Genomic DNA, 23858 nt, shown 5'->3' on the forward strand with positions numbered 1-23858 from the left:
GGATAGCGTTCGGTAGCGTGCTGCTTGTTGCTATACAGACTATAGAATGCATCACTGTGCCTCACTGCATCACTGAGCACAGAGTGACAACTACCATCTTCCTGGACTCTTACTTTTGAAACGGCACTGTGCAATATTTCACCTACTGTAGACTTCAGTATATTTTTACTGTCTATTTTATTCTATTCTTATATTTTTATTCTATTCCTATTCTTAGGCAATTTGATTGGTTTTGTTATTCTTATTCGTGACCTGTTCTGTCTAAAATCTAAATGTTTAATGTCGAGCGATTTGCAGTGTCAAATTTCCCTCTGGATAATAAAAGTATTTCTATTCTATCTATGTGTAATAACACGATATAAGACTAATCTGGTTGTGCTGAATTACGTGCATGAATTTGAGATGATTAGCTCTGTTCAATTCTAAAACCAGGTTAAATTCTCAATGCAAACCTGCCAGTGAAAAGCAAAACAAACCTTCCAAGAATCTATTTGTATGCCGTGTATCCACAAGCAGTTCTTAAAGCAGTTGGAAAGTAACTAGGTATTTCTACTCAAGTGCTTAAGCACAATTGCGAGGTACTTTAACTTGAGTATTTTCATTTTATGGAACTTTGTACTTTTACTCCACTACATTTCAATGGAAAATTTTTACTTTTTACTCCACTACATTCATCTGAAGCCAGTAAGCCTAGTTACTTTGAAGACAAATATTTTGCATAGAAAACATGGCACAATTTGACAAATTATATACTTTCAAATTTTAAGCCTGCCAACTTCAAGAGGACGTAATCAGAGCAGCATAACTGGACAACATACCACCTTAACATAACCTTTAATCAGAGCAGCATAACTGGACCACATACCACCTTAACATAACCTTTAATCAGAGCAGCATAACTGGACCACATACCACTTTAATATAACCTTTAATCAGAGCAGCTTAACTGGACATCATACCACTTTAAAACAACCTTTAATCAGAGCAGCATAACTGGACCACATACCACTTTAACATAACCTTTAATCAGAGCAGCATAACTGGACCACATACCACTTTTACATAACCTTTAGAGGTCAGTGGTTTGAGCACTGTAATACACAAACATCATGCATACTTTTACTTTAGATACTTAAGCACATTCAATATAAAATGCTTATCAACTTTTATTTAAGTAAAACATTGAATGGAGGACTTTCACTTTTACCAGTGTACTATTTCATCTGGGTATTTCTTCTACCGCTGCTTAATGATATTATTCTTTAAATCAAATACAGACATTTGAGCAGCCCACAGTTGTCCTGGCCCATTTGCACTGGCCTCTCTATACAGGCTGTTCACAGTTTAGCCCTATCCACTCAAGTTTTATCTGCATCAGGAGTGTGTCGCTCCTCAGGTGTAGCACGCTGGACTATTCTGAGGTCTCAGCTGAGAACTGGAAGCAACCATTAGGCCTTCGAGGTTGCAGCCTCCCCAGGCTTTGCAGTGAGCTTTGACAAGAGTCCATTTGGAAGGCACTATAGAGTTCCCCTAGCCCCAAAAAAACATGCTTAAGAAGTTTTTCATCCCACATGCCATTGCTCTGATGAATTCTTAGATTTTCATTTTAACCTCTGTCTGTCTGTCTGTCTGTCTGTCTGTCTGTCTGTCTGTCTGTCTATCTATATTTTACAGAATGGCCTGGATAAAGATGAAAAGGAAAAATCTAGAAATGTATAAACTTTTTTTTATTTTTTTTTTTATCTTTTTTTCCCCCTCCATTTTCCTCCGATTTTCTCCCATCCCAATGTTAGTCGTTATGCCAATTACCAATCCCCCTTCCTGGTCGCTGCGCACTTACCCCCCACAGTCGGTCTGGGAGAGTGGAGGCTATCACGTGCTTCCTCCGACACACGTCCAGCCAATCAACCGCTTCTTTTCACCTGGCAGCGCGGATTCTCATTGAGAGGGCGTAGCGTGTGGAAGGATCACACTATCCCACTCAAGTCCTATCCGCGCTTAGCAGGCGCCCCGACCGAACTGTAGGAGTTGCTGTTTACAACGACCCGGACCCACCCCGCCAGCTTCTCCCACCCTCTAATACTGCCAATTGTATTAGTATGAACGGCCAGCCAAGCTGGTGACAACCCCGGAGCTGTGAGCTGGATTCGAACAGGCGAATCTAGCCGCTCCGGGGTTTGGTGACGAACGCAATCTCCGTTACGCCACCTGACCGCCCCAATGTATAAACTTTTTAATTTTAAATTCCAAATCCAAATAAAATGTTCTGCTGCCATGTATTGTTATAACAATGGTTTTGTTTACATGCGATTTATTGGCACGATGACTGGCAGATAAACACCACTATTATATATCAATTTGACATGGACAAGTTTGAGAACCACTGCTCTAGTAGTTAATTGACTGAGCTCTTGATACCAGGACTACCATCTGGTAAACGGTACTCAACAAGTCTCAAGTCCCGGACCAGCAGGCTCTGGAACAGCCCCCCCCCCCCCCCCCCCCCAGAGAGTAAGGCTCATAAACAAATAACCTAACGGCCGGCTGCCCATCTGTGAGTCACAATACTGTGGTTATCGTATTACAAATGAGTGTGCTATTTTATTGTGTTTCTGCTGCCACCTCGCACACACCACACCCATGCTGTGATTACTATATGATAGTAACCCTAACTAACCTTACTGTGTGTCATGCACTTGTCCTAATAAACTAACCTACACTGTAGCACTCAACACTTTGATGAACGTTGTTACTCAGCTGATTTGAGTTGTGCCCTTCCTGAGGACTTGTCGTACAGAACTTGTAAGTCGCTTTGGATAAAAGCGTCAGCTAAATGACTAAATGTAAATAGCGCAGTGCTACTTTATTGTTGTTCTGCTGCTAATCTGCACACACTACATAAGATTAGATTAAAATGTATTGTCATCATACAGCACAAGTACAGTAGAAACTAAAAGGAGTTTGGCATCCAACCAGAGTGCAAATGTAACAGTAAAGTGCAACAATAACATACGTTGTACAGGAGATTAAACTGGGTATAAAATATATAAATTAGTACTACTATGGGCTCTTACTTATCTCGATGTGATTTATCTAGAGATATCTACAGCAAGAATTGTAGGTGTCAATGAAGCCAGCATTGCAATCTGGTTAGAAGTGGTGGAGAGAATAAAGGTTAGCATATGAATTGTAATCCTTGGTTAGAAGCTAAATAATGGATGGATTATCCAAGGGGGGTCCTGGGGGGGGGGGGGCGGAAGAAGAGCGAGTAAGAGCATATGTATGTATTGTATTGTATTGCAAGTATTATGTATATATCTCGTAAACTACATTTATATTGATTCAAATATTGGAATGTATAATCCTGTGATTTATTGTGGATATTTACTGTAATGCTTGTGTGTCTAGTTTTATGTCATGTCAAAAAAATAATAAAAAAATTTGTTCACAAAAATAAATTAGTACTACTGAGTAATAGTGCTAATCAGATGAATGTACAGAGTTGTAGTATTAATATTACGATATATACTGTAAAGTGATACAGGTACATCCAGACTGATTGTTGGATTGTATATTAGTGCTATTTTGATTGTTTTCTTTTCAGCAGCTGATTTGCACACTACACCAATGCTGTCATTGTTATGTTATAGTCTATAATTGCTCCTACTGCCACTATGAACTTGCTACATCCACACTGTGGTTATTGTATTGTAAACTAGGGATATTTTATTGTTGTTCATGCTGCTATTTTAGTAGTTATTTCCATTGTTTTGTTGTCGTCCTGCATTATTGACGCCAATGCTACAAGGAGCCAAGACACTGACGTGACCAGTAAATCTGAATGTGAATTTTGTGGCTGTTTTGTTGTTTGTTTTTAACATTTTTTATTGATTAAGAAAACTCCAAATAGTGCATTCTTCATCTGTAGAACTAATTATTCAAGGATATACCCCTCATTGATTTTGTACACATCTTCAAGTTTCTTTAATAGTTGTCATACAGAAGTACAGAATACTTTTGTACAAAATGCTTCTTACTGTTGCGCTCCAGAGACTGTGCATGACAAGATAAGTATGAAATAAAAACATAGTAAAAATTAGAAGAAAAAAAAAAAAAAAGAGGTCACAGTGTTCAGTTTAGACATATGTACAATGTTCGTAGACGTAGTTACCATACAATATACAATACTGTGCAGTGTACTAATATACAATACTATATAGTGCAAGGCATAAATGGACGAGGTGCAGTTTAGGTACAATTCACAGTAGGTGTACGAGTTGTAGTGCAAATCCTTTATCAATAAATATAAAGTGTAAGTGTGTTTGTGTGATCTAAAGTGTGGAGAGTGGGTGCTGCAGTGTGTTGTTTGTTTGAGTGAGTGTGTGTGTGCGTGTGGGTGTGTGTGCTGTGTGCATTTGATGGTTGTTGCATAGTGATTATTGTTCGTTTAGCGATTATTGTTCGTTTAGCAGCCTGATGGCCTGGGGATAGAAGCTCCTTCTGAGTCTTTCTGTGCTCGCCATAAGACTCCGGTATCGCTTGCCTGACGGCAGCAGTTCAAAGAGGCAGTTGTTCGGGTGGCTCGAGTCCTTAATAATTCTCTTAGCCTTCCCCTTGCACCGCTTGTTGTAAATGTTCTGGAGGGTGGGAAGCCCCCCTCTAATTGTGCGTTCGGCTGAACGTGTCACTCTTTGTAGTCTGCTACGGTCTTGTGCAGTGCTATTCCCAAACCAGGAGGTGATGTTGCCGGTCAGGATGCTCTCTATTGTACATGAGTAGAAGTTCCTAAGGATCTTCTGACTGACTTGGAACTTCCTTAGGCGCCTGAGGAAGTAGAGGCGTTGTCGTGCCTTCTTCACAACACTGTCAATGTGTGTGGTCCATGTCAAGTCCTCGGATATGTGGGCTCCGAGGTACTTGAAACTGTTCACTCTCTCAACTGGTGCCCCGTCGATGCTGAGGGGGCTGTAGTCCTTGACCCCCGACCTCCTGAAGTCCACAATCATCTCTTTTGTTTTGCTGACGTTCAGGGAGAGGCAGTTCTCCTGACACCACTGTGACAGGTTCTCTACCTCTTCCAGGTAGGCCCTTTCGTCGTTGGCAGAGATCAGGCCCACCACTACTGTGTCATCAGCAAATTTGATGATGGTGTTGTTGTTCCGCTGTGCTACGCAGTCATGTGTGTACAGGGAGTAGAGGAGGGGGCTCAGAACACAGCCCTGGGGGGCCCCTATGTTGAGCGTGATGGATGAGGAGGTGCAGTTGCCGGCTCTTACCACCTGGGGTCTGCCCGTCAGGAAGTCCAGGACCCACTGGCACAGGTCATAGTTCAAGCCCAGGTCCCTGAGCTTGGCTATGAGTTTGGAGGGGACTATGGTATTGAATGCTGAGCTGTAGTCGATGAACAGCATTCTCACATAGTTCCCCTTCCTCTTGTCCAGATGTGATGCTGCTGTGTGCAGCACATGGGCTATGGCGTCCTCCGTGGACCTGTTGGGGCGATATGCAAATTGCAGAGGGTCCAGGTTGATGGGGAGGGAGGAACAGATGTAGCCCTTCACTAGCTTCTCAAAGCACTTCATGGCTATGGAGGTGAGGGCTACAGGGCGGTAGTCGTTGAGGCAAGCGGGCGTAGATTTTTTGGGTACAGGGATGATGGTGGACTTCTTCAGACAGGTGGGGATGACGGCCTGTTCCAAGGACAGGTTGAAGATGTCAGTGAATACCGGGGCCAGTTGGTCGGCACAGACTTTTAGGACGCGGCCGGGGATGCCGTCCGGTCCTGCTGCCTTCCTGCTTCAACATACATGTGGGGATGCAACTACCCAATATTCTGGAGAGATTCAATTCAATTCAATTCAATTCAGAGGGGGTGGGGTGAAGGGGGCGCGTGTAGCTTAATCCCAGCGGAAGAGTACCAAAACGCTTTCGCATTCTTCGCCGCACGCCAGTACGGTAATGCGCATTTCCTTTTCCTTCGCCCAGGTGCTCGCGAGGTGCTCGCGCGCGCATGCGCATGAGATCCCCGCTTGGTTCGACACATATTAACACGCTTTGGTTCATATTAATCACGCTTTGGTTCATAATTGGTTCATATTAATCACATACACACGATGGACGCAGCAGGCGATCACTGCTACTGTTATTCAGCCGCGCCGAGGTACAAAATATTAACCATTAAATAAAGGTTGTAATTCCTTCATAGTTAAAGACAGTAGAGGTTATACTTTATTATCTAAACATGGTAAGTTAGAGTGCTGTGTTCACTCATAGTTAAATACAGTAGAGGTTGAGTACTTCATTATCTAAACATGGTAAGTTAGAGTGCTGTGTTCACTCATAGTTAAATACAGTAGAGGTTGAGTACTTCATTATCTAAAGATGGTAAGTTAGAGTGTTGTGTTCAGTCAGACAGTAGACAAGTAGAGGTTGAGTGCTTTATTATCTAAACATGGTAAGTTAGAGTGTTGTGTTCACTCATAGTTAAATACAGTAGAGGTTGAGTACTTCATTATCTAAACATGGTAAGTTAGAGTGCTGTGTTCACTCATAGTTAAATACAGTAGAGGTTGAGTACTTCATTATCTAAAGATGGTAAGTTAGAGTGTTGTGTTCAGTCAGACAGTAGACAAGTAGAGGTTGAGTGCTTTATTATCTAAACATGGTAAGTTAGAGTGTTGTGTTCACTCATAGTTAAATACAGTAGAGGTTGAGTACTTCATTATCTAAACATGGTAAGTTAGAGTGTTGTGTTCACTCATAGTTAAAGACAGCCGAGGTTGAGTAGTTTCTTCTGATATCACTTTCAAACTCCAAGTGATTTAGATCCAAAACATTTTCGAACAGATTCATAATGGTTCTTCAGTGCAAGGGTTCAATTTACAATCAATAATCCATTGTAGGAAAATCCAGAACACTGTTTAGTCTGTGACGACGCATCGCGATAATATACATGTATTCCATAATATGTAAAGTACAGTTGACAGCTGCGTTGTGTTAACGTTACAATGTACAGGGAAATAACATTATGTGGTCCTCGTTTGGATAATATGTAAAGTACAGTTGACAGCGGCGACAGCGAGTGAATCGCGTCGCGATAATATACATGTATTCCATAATATGTAAAGTACAGTTGACAGCTGCGTTGTGTTAATGTTACAATGTACAGGGAAATAACATTATGTGGTCCTCGTTTGGATAATATGTAAAGTAGGCTACAGTTGACAGCTTGCGTTGTGTTACGTTGCAATGTACGCGGAAATGCTGCGTTGTGTTGCAATGTACTACATGCATTTCCATTTCAGCACCTGGGCGAAGGAAAAGGAAATGCGCATTACCATACTGGCGTGCGGCGAAGAATGCGGAAGCGTTCTGGTACTCTTCCGCTGGGATTAAGCTACACGCGAAGGGCGCTGTTCAACTATGTCAGAGTTGAGCATCATTGGGGCTTCATAAAAATATAAATATTCAATTTTCAGCCGTTCGACATCTCAATACATTACTACACTACAATACAAGAGAAGCTATGTGGTAAAGTAAGACTCAGGTCAATGGATCACCATCTGTAGTGTGCATTGGCATAGATGAAAGGAATGCGTCACGTGGCATTGCTTGTTGATGTGTCATCATAGCCGGCACACAGACTGAGATGCTTCCAGCTGCAGAACCACATCTCCAGCAGGCTGGGGTCCCGCAGGCTGAGCTCCCGCAGGGTGAGGTCCCGGACGCTTCCATTGGCTGATTTGGGTCATGTGACCGTCCCACCCAATGGCTGAATTGGAGTGTTGCACTGCGGGCATTGGCTGATTTGGGTCACGTTGCACTGCGGGATTGATTGATTGATTGATTGATTGATCCACACAACACAATACATAAAACAGTTAATGCATAGATCAATACAAAAGTTAAAAACAAGGATTTAGTAGCAAATAAGATACTTTCACAGATGCTATAGATAGAAATAAAAAACTAAACAATTAACAAAACATACAATAAATATCAATTTTTAAAGATACAAAATGAGAACTTGTAGGCTAATAGGCAAAAACCCATACACAAATGCAATACACATTAAGGCAACAGCTGTAATTGAGTTTTTAGTTTCTTTTTAAAAATCGATTTACTAAAAGTGTAGAGATAACTAGGTAGGTTGTTCCAGAGTGTTATGCACCTATAAATAAAAGACCGCTTTAAAGCATTGGTTCTAGGACGAGGGAGTACAAACTGACCATTTCTGGCCCCTCTTGTATTATGGTCTTGTATAGATCTTCTGTAAACAAGTTGCTCAAACACAAAATATGGAGTCTTGCTGTTAATGACTGATTTACACAATACAAATGAGTTAGACGATAACCTTTTTTCAACTGTGAGTCAGGAGAGACCAGCATGCATGCATGACATTGGACCTTAGTGAGCAACCCAAAGCCAACCGTGCTGCCCTGTTCTGGACTACCTGTAGTCTCCTGATCTCACCTTTGGTGGCAGATGACCAGATCACAGAACAATAATCAACATGACACAGGACTAGACTCTGAATAATCTGACGTAGAAGAGGACGATCAACAAAAGAAGCACATTTTCTAACAATGCCTACAGCTCTTCCCATCTTTGAGACAATGTTAGTGATGTGGTTTGACCAAAATAGAGTACTATCCAGTGTCACTCCAAGGAGCTTAATGCTTTCAACTTGCTTGATGATACACTTGGAGCAGTGGAGGCAGCGGGAGGTGAAGACGGAGGTGATGTTTGGTAGAGGAGTCCCGACGATCCTGCCTGCCGCCTTCACCACCCTCTGTAGAGCCTCTTGCTCTGCCTTTGTGCAGCTGGAGAACCACACAGACACACCGTAGGTCAGCACACTCTCTATAGTTGAGTCTAATGTTCATGCTATAGTATAGCATGAACATTGAGTACCACAGAACACTGAACTATCCACACATAAGCACACATGAGCACCCACACGACACGCACGCTGTGCACGCTCACACACTAGCAGCCACTTGAGCGGTTGAAGGTTGAAGATGTCAGTGAATACCGGGGCCAGTTGGTCGGCACAGACTTTTAGGACGCGGCCGGGGATGCCGTCCGGTCCTGCTGCCTTCCTGATATTCACTTTTTTAAAGATCCGTCTCACCTCATGCTCTGTTACCCTGAACACTGAGTCTCCATCAGCAGACCCCCCCCCCCCATTGCCGTGGTTTGTAGGCTGGTGTTTTTATTCACAGCCTCAAACCTCGCATAGAAGGAATTGAGATAATTTGCTAAGGAGATGTCACTGTTCAGTTTGAGGGAGGTGCCTTTGTAATCTGTCATTGTTCTGAGGCCCTGCCACATGCCTCTAGAGTCAGCCTGTTCAAACTGAAGTTCAACTTTATCCCTGTAACGCCGTTTTGCCTCTATTACTGCTCTCCTGACGTTGTATATTGCCATCTTGTGTTCTTCCATGTTGCCTGTCACCAGCCCGGTGTTGTATGCTGATGTGCGCACTTTCAGAGCCTCACGGACGGATTTGTCTACCCAGGGCTTTTGATTTGGGTAGATTTTAATTGTGGTGGAGGGGATTGTTTCTTCTACCAGAGTACAGACATAGTCAAGCACCGTTTCAGTGTATTCGTTAATATTGGCTGTGTTATCACGGAATACACTCCAGTCTGTGCATTCAAGTGCAGCTTGGAGTGACTCCTCTGACGTCACGGTCCAACGCTTAACCTCCCGCGAGACCACCGGCGTTCGCTTGAGACTTTGTTTGTACTTTGGCAAAAGAAAGATGGCGGCGTGATCGGATTTACCGAATGGGCTAAGAGCCTGTGACTTGTACCCATTCTTGCAGTACAGCTCAATACACACAATTGTTAAGGGGATGCAGACCAGAGAAAGACTTCCGTCTTGTTTACATCAGGGTCCCCCATTTTCAATTCATCATAAATGTACAGTTCCCTCCCCCTTGTATATATTTACTGTATGTCACAAATGTAACAGTACTGCATGGTCTGCATCCCCTTAACAATTGTGTGTATTGAGCTGTACTGCATTCTGCAATCTGTTAATAAAGTTTTCAATCAATCAATCAATCAATCAATCAATCAATCCCGCAGTGCAACGTGACCCAAATCAGCCAATGCCCGCAGTGCAACACTCCAATTCAGCCATTGGGTGGGAAGGTCACGTGACCCAAATCAGCCAATGGAAGCGTCCGGGACCTCAGCCTGCGGGAGCTCAGCCTGCGGGACCCCAGCCTGCTGGAGATGTGGTTCTGCAGCTGCATACTATTGCACAGACTGGTACTCTTCCGCGCGCTTAGCATCTTTAAAACGGACCAAAGCGGTGTCTGAGGCAACCAATCACACTCTGCCATGTTGGGACGGTCTGGCCAATAACGACGCTCAGCGAGGAGGAAAACGTCGAAGGCCGGTGAGTGTCGTGATGATGGGGGGAGCACCGTTACAAGAAGGAAGTAGAGAACAATGGACCGGGCGAGCATCCGCGTCACGGTGACGGGGAAAACACCCCGAAGTTTCTAAGGAGAATTCCTCTCCTTTGGATGCAGTTCACGATCCCACATCCAGGCCCCCCCCCCTCGAGTCGTCACGTCAGTAAAAAACAAAGGGGAAAAAAAGAAACACCACACACAGCCTGCGACGTGGAACGGCAGGGACTGTCTGTGTGTGAATGTGATACACACTCGCCGGTATCGCAAGTTCGCAACCACCAGCATGAGCCTCGCGACATGAGCCGACAAATCGGCTGCTACGGTATCACTGCGTAGCGCTTCACACACGACGAGGGACGACTGATTTATAAAAACTGAATTTGTTGGATTAATATGTATGAGCCAGCTGGACAGAGATTCAAGAGACAAAGGTGGATTCAATCGATGGTATTTATCTATCTGTTTATCAGGAACACACGGAGAACGAGAAACAGTCCTGGAGTCCACAAATACCTATCACGACATTAATGTGTTCGGTTCCCTGATGTCAAGTGATTTGCATATTTACTTCCGCCCTCGAGCCTCCACACTTCTCGAGCTCGAGCCTCCACACTGCTGTCCTGCATCAGCCGGCGCGCGGTTGATACGAGGAGGCGACAGGGTCCCTCTCTCTCTCCACACACACAGCACACAGGGTCTCTCTCTCTCTCTCTCTCTCTCTCTCTCTCTCTCTCTCTCTCTCTCTCTCTCTCTCTCTCTCCACACACACAGGGTATCTCTCTCTCTCTCTCTCTCTCTCCACACACACAGGGTATCTCTCTCTCCACACACACAGATGCAGCATGACGCCGCCGAGCCAACAACGGGAACCCAACGAATTTCAACTTTCTTTTTTTAGGAAGTAGAAGAGGCGAACGACGTCGGTCGGCGACGACCGCTGTTGTTTGTTTTGGACCGCGAAATCGAAGAGAGATTGGGGGGGGGAAACAACGAAGGAAACTACAATTTTTTTTAACGCAGTGAGATTTCTCTCTCCCCACTTTGGGTTTGAAGAGAGGCGGACCCTCCGGAGACACTACGCATTCAATATGCTGAGGCTAACGCCGATGTTTGCATACTGTACGTGGAAGTACAGAGACAATACTGTCGCGACTCATAGGCCTACGTAAGGATTTAATGTTGTCCTAACTCATAGGCCTACATAAGGATTGAATGCTGCTATTGCGGAGGATAATAAAGCCCAGCGGATTTCCACGATAGCAAGCTAGAGGTTTGCTGTGTTTTTCTACGGGCAATGGGGGGATTCCTTCATGTGCACTTTTCCTACCAGGGAAGTCAACTTAATTGATTGAAGACCATCGTTTTTGTTGTTGTAGGATACTACTAGCCTACCTTTTTTGATTCTGTGATCAATCTGATACCGGTGCCATGGACGGGGGTCACCTCACTGGAATAGCCTCTACCTACTGGAACTATTTCAGTTTCCAGCAGTTTGACCAGGACAATTATTGAGTAGATTTGCCATCACTACTTTGACTCCTGTTCCCCTGTATATTTATCAAAGTATCCGTTTGATTAACAATGCCTGTTCGCATTTTACGTGTCAGCCGGTAGATATATATCTCACGGATAGTCTCCCAGTAAGGCTGGATTTTAAAGTTATTTCCCCCTCCTCAACTGTTGTCTTTTCTTGTGACTCGACACATTCGGTGACTTCTGCCCAAAAGGCAATTTTGGTGAATGCGCATTGTTTTGCGTGCAGAAAATATCCTGACATTTCCATTAACTGGGATTGCCTTTTTTGTTGTCGCTGTAATCCCCCATTTCCCAGGGATAAGAATTATTATTCCTTCACCATGAGTTACGTCCACAAGGTAGTGATTCTATTGCTACGTGGACTCGTCATCTATGCGGTACTGGGCTTGGAAAGCACTTACTCGAATGATCTACCGAACCGTTCATCTGATGCCGCAGATGTCGCCACGACAGGTAAGCAAAAGCACTATTCATATCGCGACACACTGTCGCTGATTATTTAACGCATGTTTACTTCTCTCGCTGCCTCAGATAATAATGCTGTGAGGAATGCCCAGGCCAGCACAGTGCTCCTTCTGCCTGGGAAACTAATAGCTGACGAGTCGTGCCTTTCCGTCGACAGTCACTTTTTCCCCCCCCTTGTGCATTGCCGGCATGACTGGAATGCACGATGCATCCTTGTAGAGGGCAAGAGTGACTGGTGTATTTACTGTATTTGTGTACCAATGATGGGTAACTCGAACCTTTTACACGTCGCAGCCCACCATTATAAGGGGATGTGTGGGCCAGTTGCAACTGTTTTCTCAGGCGGTACTGACTGTTGATTTAAGGGAGACAGTGTTTCAGGAGGTAGAGCAGTCGTCTGGTAATCCAGAGGTTTCCGGTTCGATTCCCGGGCAGCGTGTCAAAGTGTCCTTGAGCAAGACACTTACTTAACCTCTAATTGCTCCAGATGTGCAGGTTGGCACCTTGCATGGTTGCCACTTGCCTCTGCTGTCAGAGTGTGAATGTGAGTGTATGAATGTGAGGAACAACATTCTAAAGCGCTTTTGGATAAAAGCTGCTATATAAATGCACCATTTACCATTTATAAGGGGATGTGCAGGTCAGTTGCAACTGTTTTCTCAGGCGGTACTGAATGTTGATTTAATAGCCACATGTGCACGGTACGGTAAGGTAGTGTAGATACCAAGGTTAAAGACATCAGGCATTGGACCATATGTTAATTTTTTTTATAAAAAAAGTGCTCCGGATCTGTCATCATTGAGAAGGTGTTGTCGATATAATTCACAGAAGTGTCTCCATAATAAGCCAAATGGGTCCTTGTTGGCAACCCACCTGCTTAACCCTTTCACTGCCGCACTACCAACCGGTTAACCCTTTCACTGTGACAATACACATAAGGTTAACCCTTTCACTGCCACACAACAGCCGGTTAACCCTTTCATGTCATGTGGCAGTGAAAGGGTTAAGTGTGGAGGGTTGTCTCTGTAAGGTCACGGATCTGATAAGCAGAGGTGAAACAAACCCGTTTATATTAGCATGATGGTGGGCAGTGGTGTATGTGATGCCATTTCAATTCGATCCATCTTCAAACTGCACTAATCCAATAAACACTGCACACACACCTCATTCACACCGTTGAACTGCTTTATCGCCAAGTGCCTAGTGGGCTAAAACCCATAGACCGATAGGACAGGTGGAGGTAATACCTGAGGCATTATGTGATTATAAATAACAGGAACCAGGTTGTGTGTATATTGGTCATTCACTTGTGCATTTTTGACCACCATAAACGCCACATGCCAGGTTTTATCGCAAAGTAAGCTGTCTCTTTACCACCACATCCAGGTTGAAAAACAAGTTACTATTGGGAGGCTCTTGGGTAGGGTCTACTAGTAAACGATTGCTTTCTCTGTTTGACAGAGCTCCAATTTTTTTTATTGGATTCTTCAAACTGAGTCGGAATCGCTCAAGCCTGTTTGAGAGTTGATGAATGGAGGAAGTATTTGATGTGTAAAGCCAGTGCCGCCCTTGTATCAGATTCAGAAGTTGCCTTTGCACGATAGCTATTACTCAGCAGTCTCAGCCTCTTTATCTAGAGCAAACAGTCCCGGGTCGCCCACCTCAGGTTACCTACCTGTGAGGGTGATATGTCATGTCAAATAAGCGCCTGTCTAAGCTGTTATTACTGCTCATTGTGAGTCTTTCATAAAGCAGGCTATTCTTGGTCCTCGTAGACTAAAACCACACCTTCAAACAATATCTGAAACCTTCTTACTGTCTTTTACTATTATGTATCTTACTACTATACTTATACTCCTACCTATCTTGCAGTGGTGAAAGAAGTACACAGTTCCTTTTATAAAAGTAGAAATACTCAGATAAATGAGTGCTGGTAAAAGTCCTCCATTCAAATTCTACTTAAGTAAAAGTAGAGAAGTATTTGCTATTGAATGTACTTAAGTATCTAAAGTACACATTCTACATGACGTTTGTGTATCCATTAGGCCTGCCACGATAACACATTTTGCTGGGCGATTAATTGCCCCCGAAAATATCGCGATAAGCGATATTATTGCGACCGGTTAGAGAATTTTTTTTTTGGAGAAATTTATTTCCCAAAACTTTTATTTTGAAGCCCACCGCTCCGTCTTTTCCGGTGTTTTAGACTTTTATTTTGAAGCCCACCGACCGGACCGGAAGTATTGTTGTGATTATCAGGTACTTTTTGGGTACTTTTTTAGTCCCTGCTCTGTCGTGGTTCCAAGCGAGTAGAAGTGGTACCAGAAAAGTCACGTGAAACACTGCAGACCACTGATTGGTCAGAATAGAGACGCGTCACTCGTTGGAGAGTCTGAGGGAGTCTGAACGAAAACAGAAAGCCGCCATCTTTAATGTCTCTCATAGGATTTCATAATCATTATGTTTGCAGCAGGCACAAGTGCAATAAACAAAGGATACAGTCACTGTGTATTCTGCCTCATTTATTGATTAAACAAAACCGACATCAACACAATTTGCCACCGAGCGGAGAGTTTAGTCTCGCAAAAAGATCGCTGACTTGTTAAGGCTTGTTGTTAGGTTAGGTGCTAATGTTGTGCTAGCGTTTTAGCATGGCTATCGTACATAGCGTGATCAATATAACTCGCTATTGATTGTTTGTATGAGTAACGTTAATGCTAGTAGAATAGACACAATGAGGGGTAACGTTAGCCCCACGGAGCTCCTGTGCTGTGCTCTGTAGTAAAGCCAGCGGCCCGCCTCCCAACACGGACAGTGACTGACAAGGGGCACTGGTTCCGCCTCATTAAAACAAACGCGCAAATAGCAATTAATCGCGCCCGTCAAAATCATTGCATTCATTTTAATTATCGCGGCAATTAATCGATTTATTGCTTATCGCGGCAGGCCTAGTATCCATTGACCACAGGGAACAAAATTTACTTTTTGACTTACCAGCTTTTACTTAGCTTTTTAGTATATCGCCATGTGTTATTATTACTATATAATACTCTCATATGCTACTCACCACCCCCGCATCATATTGTAGTCTAGTCTGTCTTCAAACTTCCACTCCTCTCGAAACTTTTTTATATTTGAATATCAACATTATCTGTCCATCCTCAGTTTACTCTAATATACTCCTGTCCTGAGTCCTGACTAGTGACTTCATCGTCTTTCCAAACGCACACACACAGAGAAAGGGAGAGTGCCCCCCCCCCCCCCCATTTCCCTTTCCCCAGTCCACACTGTCTGCTGTTCTCATGGCTCTGCCTCTGATCAGGATTAGCTTGTTAGCTTACGCTAACGTAACGTTCATTTCAGGGCGATGTGGGCATAAAGGAATGGCGACGATGCATTTGACCCGCTGTGAGAAAAAAAAACACCAGACTTATTTCGGCTCGCAAAATAGGCGCACTGCTGTGTAGCCCTGCTCTGCTTTAATGCAAGCAGAAGCACGGACTGGGCGGATATGACTTGCGGAGTTGCCACAGGTTTAAAAAAAATAAGAGTATCATATGAACCGAACGTTGCTAGCTGACGGAGCCATAGATATTATAGCTGGAGCTGCGCTTGGGGCGGAAATGAGACCCGCACAGGATTTTCAAAATAAGAGTATCGATATGAACTACACGCCAGGTGGCGGGCAGACCTCTCATTGTTAGTCGCCAAACCTTAAAATCTGCCCGCCATTGGCGGTTGGCGGGTACTTATCTTGTTCCCTGCCTCTACAGGTTGTGTAGTGGTATGTGGTCCAGTTATGCTTCGCTGATGACTAGGGATGCCCCCCGGACCCCGGTTTTGAACGGGAACCGGTACTATATTAGAAAATACCAGAGTATTTATAAGCTCCGACGTCCTCGGTACTGCTATCGATACTCTAGAGAAATTATTATTATTATTATTATTATTATTATTATTTAAAAGTTGCGAACGATCCTCTCTCTGTCTCTGCACGAGAAGCGAGCCGCAGCCAGCGAGTCAATTATTACACACACTCCTCGCGAGTCGCTCGCTAGTGCTACACATAGACATACGGGTACTACATACGGGTACTCCTTAACCCGACGCCCCGTGCTATAGCGCGCTGCACACAGACAGCAGCTCTGCATGCACTGAGTCGTGATCATGGCGGATAGAGCGAAGCGTTCTAAAGTATGGATATACTTTACAAGGGTCAATGCACGTTGCCACAAGTGCAACAAAACATTTGCCAGTAAGGGTGGCAATACGAGCAACCTATCAAAACATTTGTTGGCAAAACATGATATTAGCGTGCAGAAATGCGACGTATTCGACTGCCTTGCGCGCAGTGGTCCATCTGCATCCACGTCCACTGCAGCCGGTAAGCCAAGATACGGAGTTTCCTAGGCTAACAACGAATTATTACAAATAGGCTAATAAACAAAATAATTGTTTAGCTACAAATACTACAATCTAAAAACGTTTTATAGATAGTCAAGCTGAGGCGTCAGCCACCAATGTGTCCCAGGCCAGTGAGCCCAGGGCCACCACACATCCTCCCTCTACCTCCACCACCCAAAGTCCTTTCACCCTAGCAGCTAGAGGAAGGATGACAGAGGATAGGGTGAATGAGTGTCACAGGGCTGTGACAAAGTTTGTTGTCAAAGGCCTGCACCCCTTCTCTACAGTGGAGTCCAAGGGCTTTAGGTAACAACTAATCATTCAGTGTATATCGTTTTTTTTGTATACATAGTTGTCTAACTTGTTTGTTGTTGTTGTTGTTGTTGTTGTTGTTGTTGTTGTTGTTGTTGTTGTTGTTGTTATAATATAAGTTATTATTGAAGCAGCTATTCCCACCACTCCACACAAATTTACAATAATTCAATCATTTCTAATCTTTACTGTAGGGAGATGACCAATGCTCTCAACTGCAAATATACCCCTCCCTGCATAAATTATATTTATTTATAATTCTTATTTATAAAGTTGTATAAATAATAAAGCAATGTCGATTCTGTTCTTAATTAATTGTCTTTTTTCAAAAAGAACCGATAAGAGTATCGATAAAGTACCGAACCGTTAAGCAGTATCGATAAGAGTAGTAGTATCGATAAAATCCTAACGATACCCATCCCTACTGATGACGTCCTCTTGAAGTTGACAGGCTTCAAATGTGAAAGTATATCATCTTCATACATTTCTTATTTTGTATATTGTGTTTTCTAGGCAAAATCCTTTTCTTCAAAGTAACTAGTAACTGATTCAGATAAATGTAGTGGAATAAAAGTATAAAGTTCCCTAACACTTTAACTGCCGGAAGACGCTTTTAGGCGTCCTTCCCCGCCATGCTCAAGTTGCCGAAGACGCCGTAACTCGTCTTTGATATCAATATTTCAAAAATCTGTGATCGGAATCATATTTCCTTTCCGGGGGCCTTAGACACAAGTGTGATCTCCTCTCAATCCTCTAGCGGTTCAAGACCGCCATCTGGTGGCCGATCGCCAGATCGAAAAAACGGATGTTACCTTTAACCCGGTAGGACTCACTCCATATGGGGTCCGGGCACTCGCCAGTGTTAGAGAGACTCAGTCTTCACACAGTGAACATCGATCGGTGGAAATAACTCGAAAAAACAACATGATTTGGACGTATATATTATTATACAACCTGGAAATGGACCGGATATTTCTATATCCCATAATAGGAAAATGTCTGTTCCACGCTCATCGCCCAACGGCGTGAGGAAGATACGGTAAGATTCAGCGTTATTTTTCAATGTGTACGATACTAACTGCTATGATGAACATTTTACCCACATTAGATGAATGGTATAACGCTGCCCACGGAATTATAAACGATCCCCCGCCCATCCGGTCAACATCAGATGATGTGTAGTAACTTCCAGAAGTACGTCCAGTTGGATTTTTTTATATCGCGCCGATTGCTATCAAACTGTATTTGATCATCAATATAATGCATTTGGGGCTATAAATCACGTTCTGGAGAAAGCTGCAGAAAGAGATGAAAACATACTTATACTTTAGATCATATTTTAGTATGAATATGTGAATGAAAAAGTTTAACGTTGCTACACCCTGAACAATATATATAGGACATTGAATGGGCCCTAATAATGGCAATTTAGCAATAGAATTTAAAAAGTTATAGCCCTGCAAAGAAGGGGAACTTCTACATAGACAAATAGAGCTGGCAACCTGAATTTAGCCTTAGGCAATCAAAGTGCTAAAATGAAAATACTCACATAAAGTACAAGTAGCTCGAAAATGTACTTAAGGACAGTACTTGAGTACAAATACTTAGTTACTTTCCACCACTGCTATCTTGCTAATGCTAATGTCTATACTACTATGCACTCAGAGTGTAACACTCGAGATCGACACTGTTTGACGAACAATACCACTGCCAGAGATTTACCCCTCCTGCTGACTTGTAAGTTGCTTTGGATAAAAGCATCAGCTAAATGACTAAATGTAAATAATGCTACTTAAAAATTGAAAAAAGTTAATTTCATTACTTTATAATTTTTTTTATATAATACAAAAATATATATATATTTGTATATAATGCCGCATTAACAATAACTGACTCTCGTTCATACTAACACAATTGGCAGTGTTAGGGGTGGGAAAGCTGGTGGGTGGGGATTAGGGATGGGAATTGATACGATTTTATCGATTCGATTCCCTTATTGATCCCTGATACATTTTTTATTTAAATAAATAAATTGAAAATGCAACGGAACTAAGCTGGTTAGAATAACAACATGCAACTTGACATTTCTGATTGTCATTTATTGTTGAGCCCCCATGTCAGAAAAATACAAAAACTGTAAAAAATTTAATAAAAAATTAACTATACACTTAAATAAAATAATGTATTTGAGATTCTCTTAAACTAATTTATTTATTTAATTTTTGAATTTTTTTTATTCTTAAACTAATTTAATCTATTGAATAACGACCTGTTGAATGCAACTACAGTTCAATATCTTAAACAAATGTAATCTATTGAACTGTAGTTGCATTGAACAGGTCGTTATTCCTGACTCAGGAATAACCAGCGAGCGCACACACACACGCACACACACAGACGGTTCCCTCCCCGGAGGCGTGTTGCTTTTTAACAGCGGAGGAGTGCAAGAATGTGACCATGTGACCGCGGCAGCGCGAGAGAGCGGCAGTGCGGAAATAGGCTGTCTATTGCCATTCTCTAAGACAAACGCTAACCTTAACCAGCTCCTTAACAGCGCCTAAACTTAACCTTTCTAACCTTAACCAACTCTGCTCTGCGGTTGCCGCGCCTGCCGCGGGGCGTGTCGCAGCCAATCAGGGAAAACGCGGAAGCATTCGGCGCACTCCTTCGCTGTTAATAAGCAATAGGCTCCCCGGAGTCCCCACTCGCCCCCACCCTACCTGAGCCCAGTCAGCTGTTATCTCTCTCTGTTGCGTGATTGGTCTGTCTGTATCAGCTTGGTTAGCTAACGTTAGCTAGCGTTAGCTCCGTGGCTAATCTTAGGTTACCATGAATTAAATCAATGACTAGGTTCTAAAACATTGGAGTAGTTTTCACTGCACATAGAAGCAGTCAAACAGCGTGAGCATTTCGGGAGCATATGACCAAAACAGAGGCAATTTCGAGCCCTTAAGGAATCAAATAGTCTGCTCTATGGCTGCATGCTAACACTAACGTTATGCGCAACTGTAGGAAACACCTGGCAGCGATAAGAGGAATCGATAGTCACGGAGGCATGCAATTCCAGGAATCGCACAATTAGGAACCGGCTCCCAACGGGAACTGGTTTTCGATTCCCATCCCTAGTGGGGATTGGACGTTGTGGACAGCGATATCATTTTAACTTAAAGCAACAGCGTTACATTGTATTATCATTTGTCACAGTCGGAAAGTGAGGAACATCGTATGAAAATAAAAGACGTTTTCAACGTCATCGTTAGAACTCTAAAATGGTACTATTAAGTACTCATATTGGTACTCCGTATCGGCAAGTACCCAAATGTAAGCACTTGTACTTGGTCTGGGAAAAAAAGACATCCCTAGATTCCAGACATCCCTAATAGTAAACCAAGTTGCGTCTCTTTTTTTCTTTTTTTAAGATTTTTTTTTTTAGCATTTATTGCTTTTCATGGTCAGACATGACCGACAGAGGAGGAGAGGATGAACGGGAGAAGAGGCGGAAAAGACATGCAACAAATGTCACCGGGAGCGGGAGGCGAACCCGGGACGGCCGCGTAGGTGTGCGAGGCACTATGCTGTGCGCCACGAGGGCGCCTGTTGCGTCTCTTTTTTAAAACACATCTGTTGTGTATTTAGCTGAGGGCGAACAGCACTTCCTCCTGTATCCTATCAATACATCTTTCTGGATAGGTGCCGGTTTCACCGCAGCCACGCCTTTCACCAGCCAAAACACCAGGAAGGAGACATTCAGGTGAGACTCCTGGAACCAAAGTCAACATCATCTCTACACACACGCCGAACAGAATCAATTCCTGCCTGTTAAGACTACCGGAGAATGTAGTAAATCATTATCACGGACAGCTGTTATGCGTTTACGACTGGCTGTTTACAAGTGCTAAACAGCTCCTTAAAATATGGGGGGGGGGGGGGGGGCTTATGAATTGATTAATAAGACGAAGGCATGCATGGCCTTCTCCGCGACATCGGCCTCCAACGGAGCGAAGACGGACCGGGGCGGGTTCCCCTCCCAGTGGAAGGCGTAATGTAGTGCTTGTATAGTGAGCCGCTGAGTTAATACAGCGTCAATGGACATAACCGAATAACCCATTTCCCAACGGGCCCCCCTGCAAAGGTCACCTGTCCTTTCATTGGGCCTTGGTGGTGAAGAGTGTGTGTGTGTGTGTGTGTGTCGGGGAAGCACTCGCCCATGTGTGTATATTTCCAGTAGGATTATGAAGAGCGATGTTTGTGAGAGCGAGGTTACATCACATTAGACTGTGTGCCCTTCAGGCGGGCCGGCTCTCTGTGCCAACAATGGGATGTATTTGCATATTCGCACACATGTGCTGCTGTATACCTAGCGATTCCCGGCTTCAGCGAGCGTGTGATTGCATAGGCCTGTACGTGAAAGGGCTATCTGTTGGGTATTACAAAGTCTTAAATAATTAGATTAACAATTCAACATTTTGAAGGCCTTAAAAGGTATTCAAGTAATTTAATTTGCACAGGTATTCAATTATTGGTGGGGCAGCCCGGCTGTCGGGAGATTAAATAATATTGAATATATGAAGTGTTTTTGTATTCAAGTGGTTTTTTGTGGGGCTACCGTAAGCTCGGTGCATCTGGTGAGAGCTTGTATGGAATATACAATCATTTTAATTGATGCGCAAGTGCAGCCGCCAGTTCAGTGTTGCTATGTGTTTTAGTTATTTTTTTCTAGTATGGTCGTGAAATTTGTATTACATTTAGCTCCAAGTGGTATTAAAAAGCTCTTAAAAAATCTTAATTTGAACCTGTTGAAACCTGCAGAAACCCTGGTGAAAGTTTGTTACCCAGAGCTTCTAGCTGCAAAACTCAATAATGAAGGGACTTCCTTTCCCACTGATGAGTATTACAGACACCACTGTAACTTGGGGGGGGGTAAAGTTGGGGGTCCAAAACCACCAAGAGGTCAGGCAGTGTGACCGGGAGGTGGAGGAGTGGCTGCGGTCTACAATTTGGCGCCGTAATCGTCTTCAGGCTTCTCTTGAATTGCGTCTTCAGAAGAACAGGCCGGAGGGTCTGGGAGGGTCACAGAGAAGGAGGCAGATTACATAAGCAGCCCATTTGTTGGATATGAGTGCTTAAGGGGCCAGTCTGTCACATTTGACCCCATAAATAGCTCTCATGTTGACTTGTAAATGACTGAACTTCGAGGAAACCAAAATGTTGTTTTCCCTGGAAACAAAGGAGCAAGAATAGTTTGAGGTTGTGCGGCGAAGCCGGTACGGTTTAACAATATCGACGTGTTGCAAATGGTGATAAATGGGTACTGTGTGTCACCACCTTCTAGGAAAGCAAACTCCTGTTTTTCTTCCTTGGCCGTAACTAGGGATGGGTACCTTTCACATTTGAACCGGTACCTGTGAATCGATAGCGGTACCCAACGGTACCTTTTTTCGGTACTTTAGAAAGAAATTTAATTTACCTACCTCAGTCGTAAAAAAAAAAATCCAAACTTCAAATAACTACAATTTCAACAGTTTTCGGCTTGTCATTGCTCCGACTGCTTTGTTGTTGAATCAAGTCAAATCCTAGGTAAGCATATATTGTGCGTGTGAACGTTGACATGAAATTTTTTTTTTTATTTTTTTTTATTTTTTTTTCCTCACTTGATTCGATACTCGGTAGTACCGACGTGTTTCGGTTCGGTACCTCAAAAGTACCGAATTCGGTACCCATCCCTAGTCGTAACTCGTCGTCACTGTGAATGAGGGAAACCTCAGTGTCTTCACAAGTATACCTAAATAAAAGATTTGAAAGGCGCTCATTTGACTTCTCCCATACCAGATGTACAACTTAAAGCTCATCTTGCTCTTTGTTCCAAGGACAAGGAAGAAAAACAGGAGTTTGCTTTCCTAGAAGGTGGTGACACACAGTACCCATTATCACCATTTGCAACACGTCGATATTGTTAAACCGTACCGGCTTCGCCGCACAACCTCAAACTATTTTTGCTCCTTTTTTTCCAGGGAAAACAACATTTTGGTTTCCTCGAAGTTCAGTCATTTACATTAGATTCTAATTTATTGTCATCATACAGCACAAGTACAGCACAACAAAAAGAGGTTTGGCATCCAACCAGAGTGCCAATGTAGCAGTAAACTGTACAATGTACAGGTGATTAAACTGGGTATAAAATATACAAATGAGTACTACTGAGTGTAGTGCTAATCAGATGTATGTAGTGTACAGAGTAATATGTATAGTGATACAGGTGTAAAGCCGGTATAGTAGTAGTCATACTGGCCAGCAGCGTAACTAGTAAGAGTAGGATATGTATAGTATCTACAGATATGTAAAAGGACTATGTGCAGGTAAGTACAGACATGTTCGGAACTTCCGATATGCGGTGAGAATAAACATATGGTATATACAGCATTTGTACATGCTATCATACAGAGCTATGGGTTATATGCAGGTGTATAGTAAGTATATAGAGGGGTTCAAATTAATTTCAAGTCAGAACAACATGTCAAGAAAGAATGTGGACTCCACTGCAATGGGTACAACTTGATAGAACGTGTCGAGTTACATACAGAAAATACTCGTAGATAACAGCATTCCAAGTAGATAACGAAAGGTTATGACTATAACCTAGTTATATGAGTACTGGCTGAGCGTCTCGCTCCTCGCCATACCGAGATATACCTCATCTCCAGTACCTACTCAG

General features: G+C 43.2%; 1 protein-coding gene across 1 annotated transcript in view; it reads left to right on the top strand.

Annotated features, from left to right (window-relative positions):
• The first annotated feature begins 11289 nt into the window (after nt 1-11289).
• Nucleotides 11290-23858, top strand: part of stim2b (stromal interaction molecule 2b) — a 214068-nt gene continuing 201499 nt past the window's right edge. The window contains exon 1 of the mRNA XM_084313677.1: nt 11290-12418. Within this exon, the coding sequence (XP_084169803.1) occupies nt 12286-12418 (133 nt within the window). The 5' untranslated portion in view covers nt 11290-12285. The remainder of the gene's footprint in view (nt 12419-23858) is intronic.

Source organism: Notolepis coatsorum (assembly GCF_963971535.1).
Source record: "Notolepis coatsorum genome assembly, chromosome: 4".
NCBI lineage: Eukaryota > Metazoa > Chordata > Actinopteri > Aulopiformes > Paralepididae > Notolepis > Notolepis coatsorum.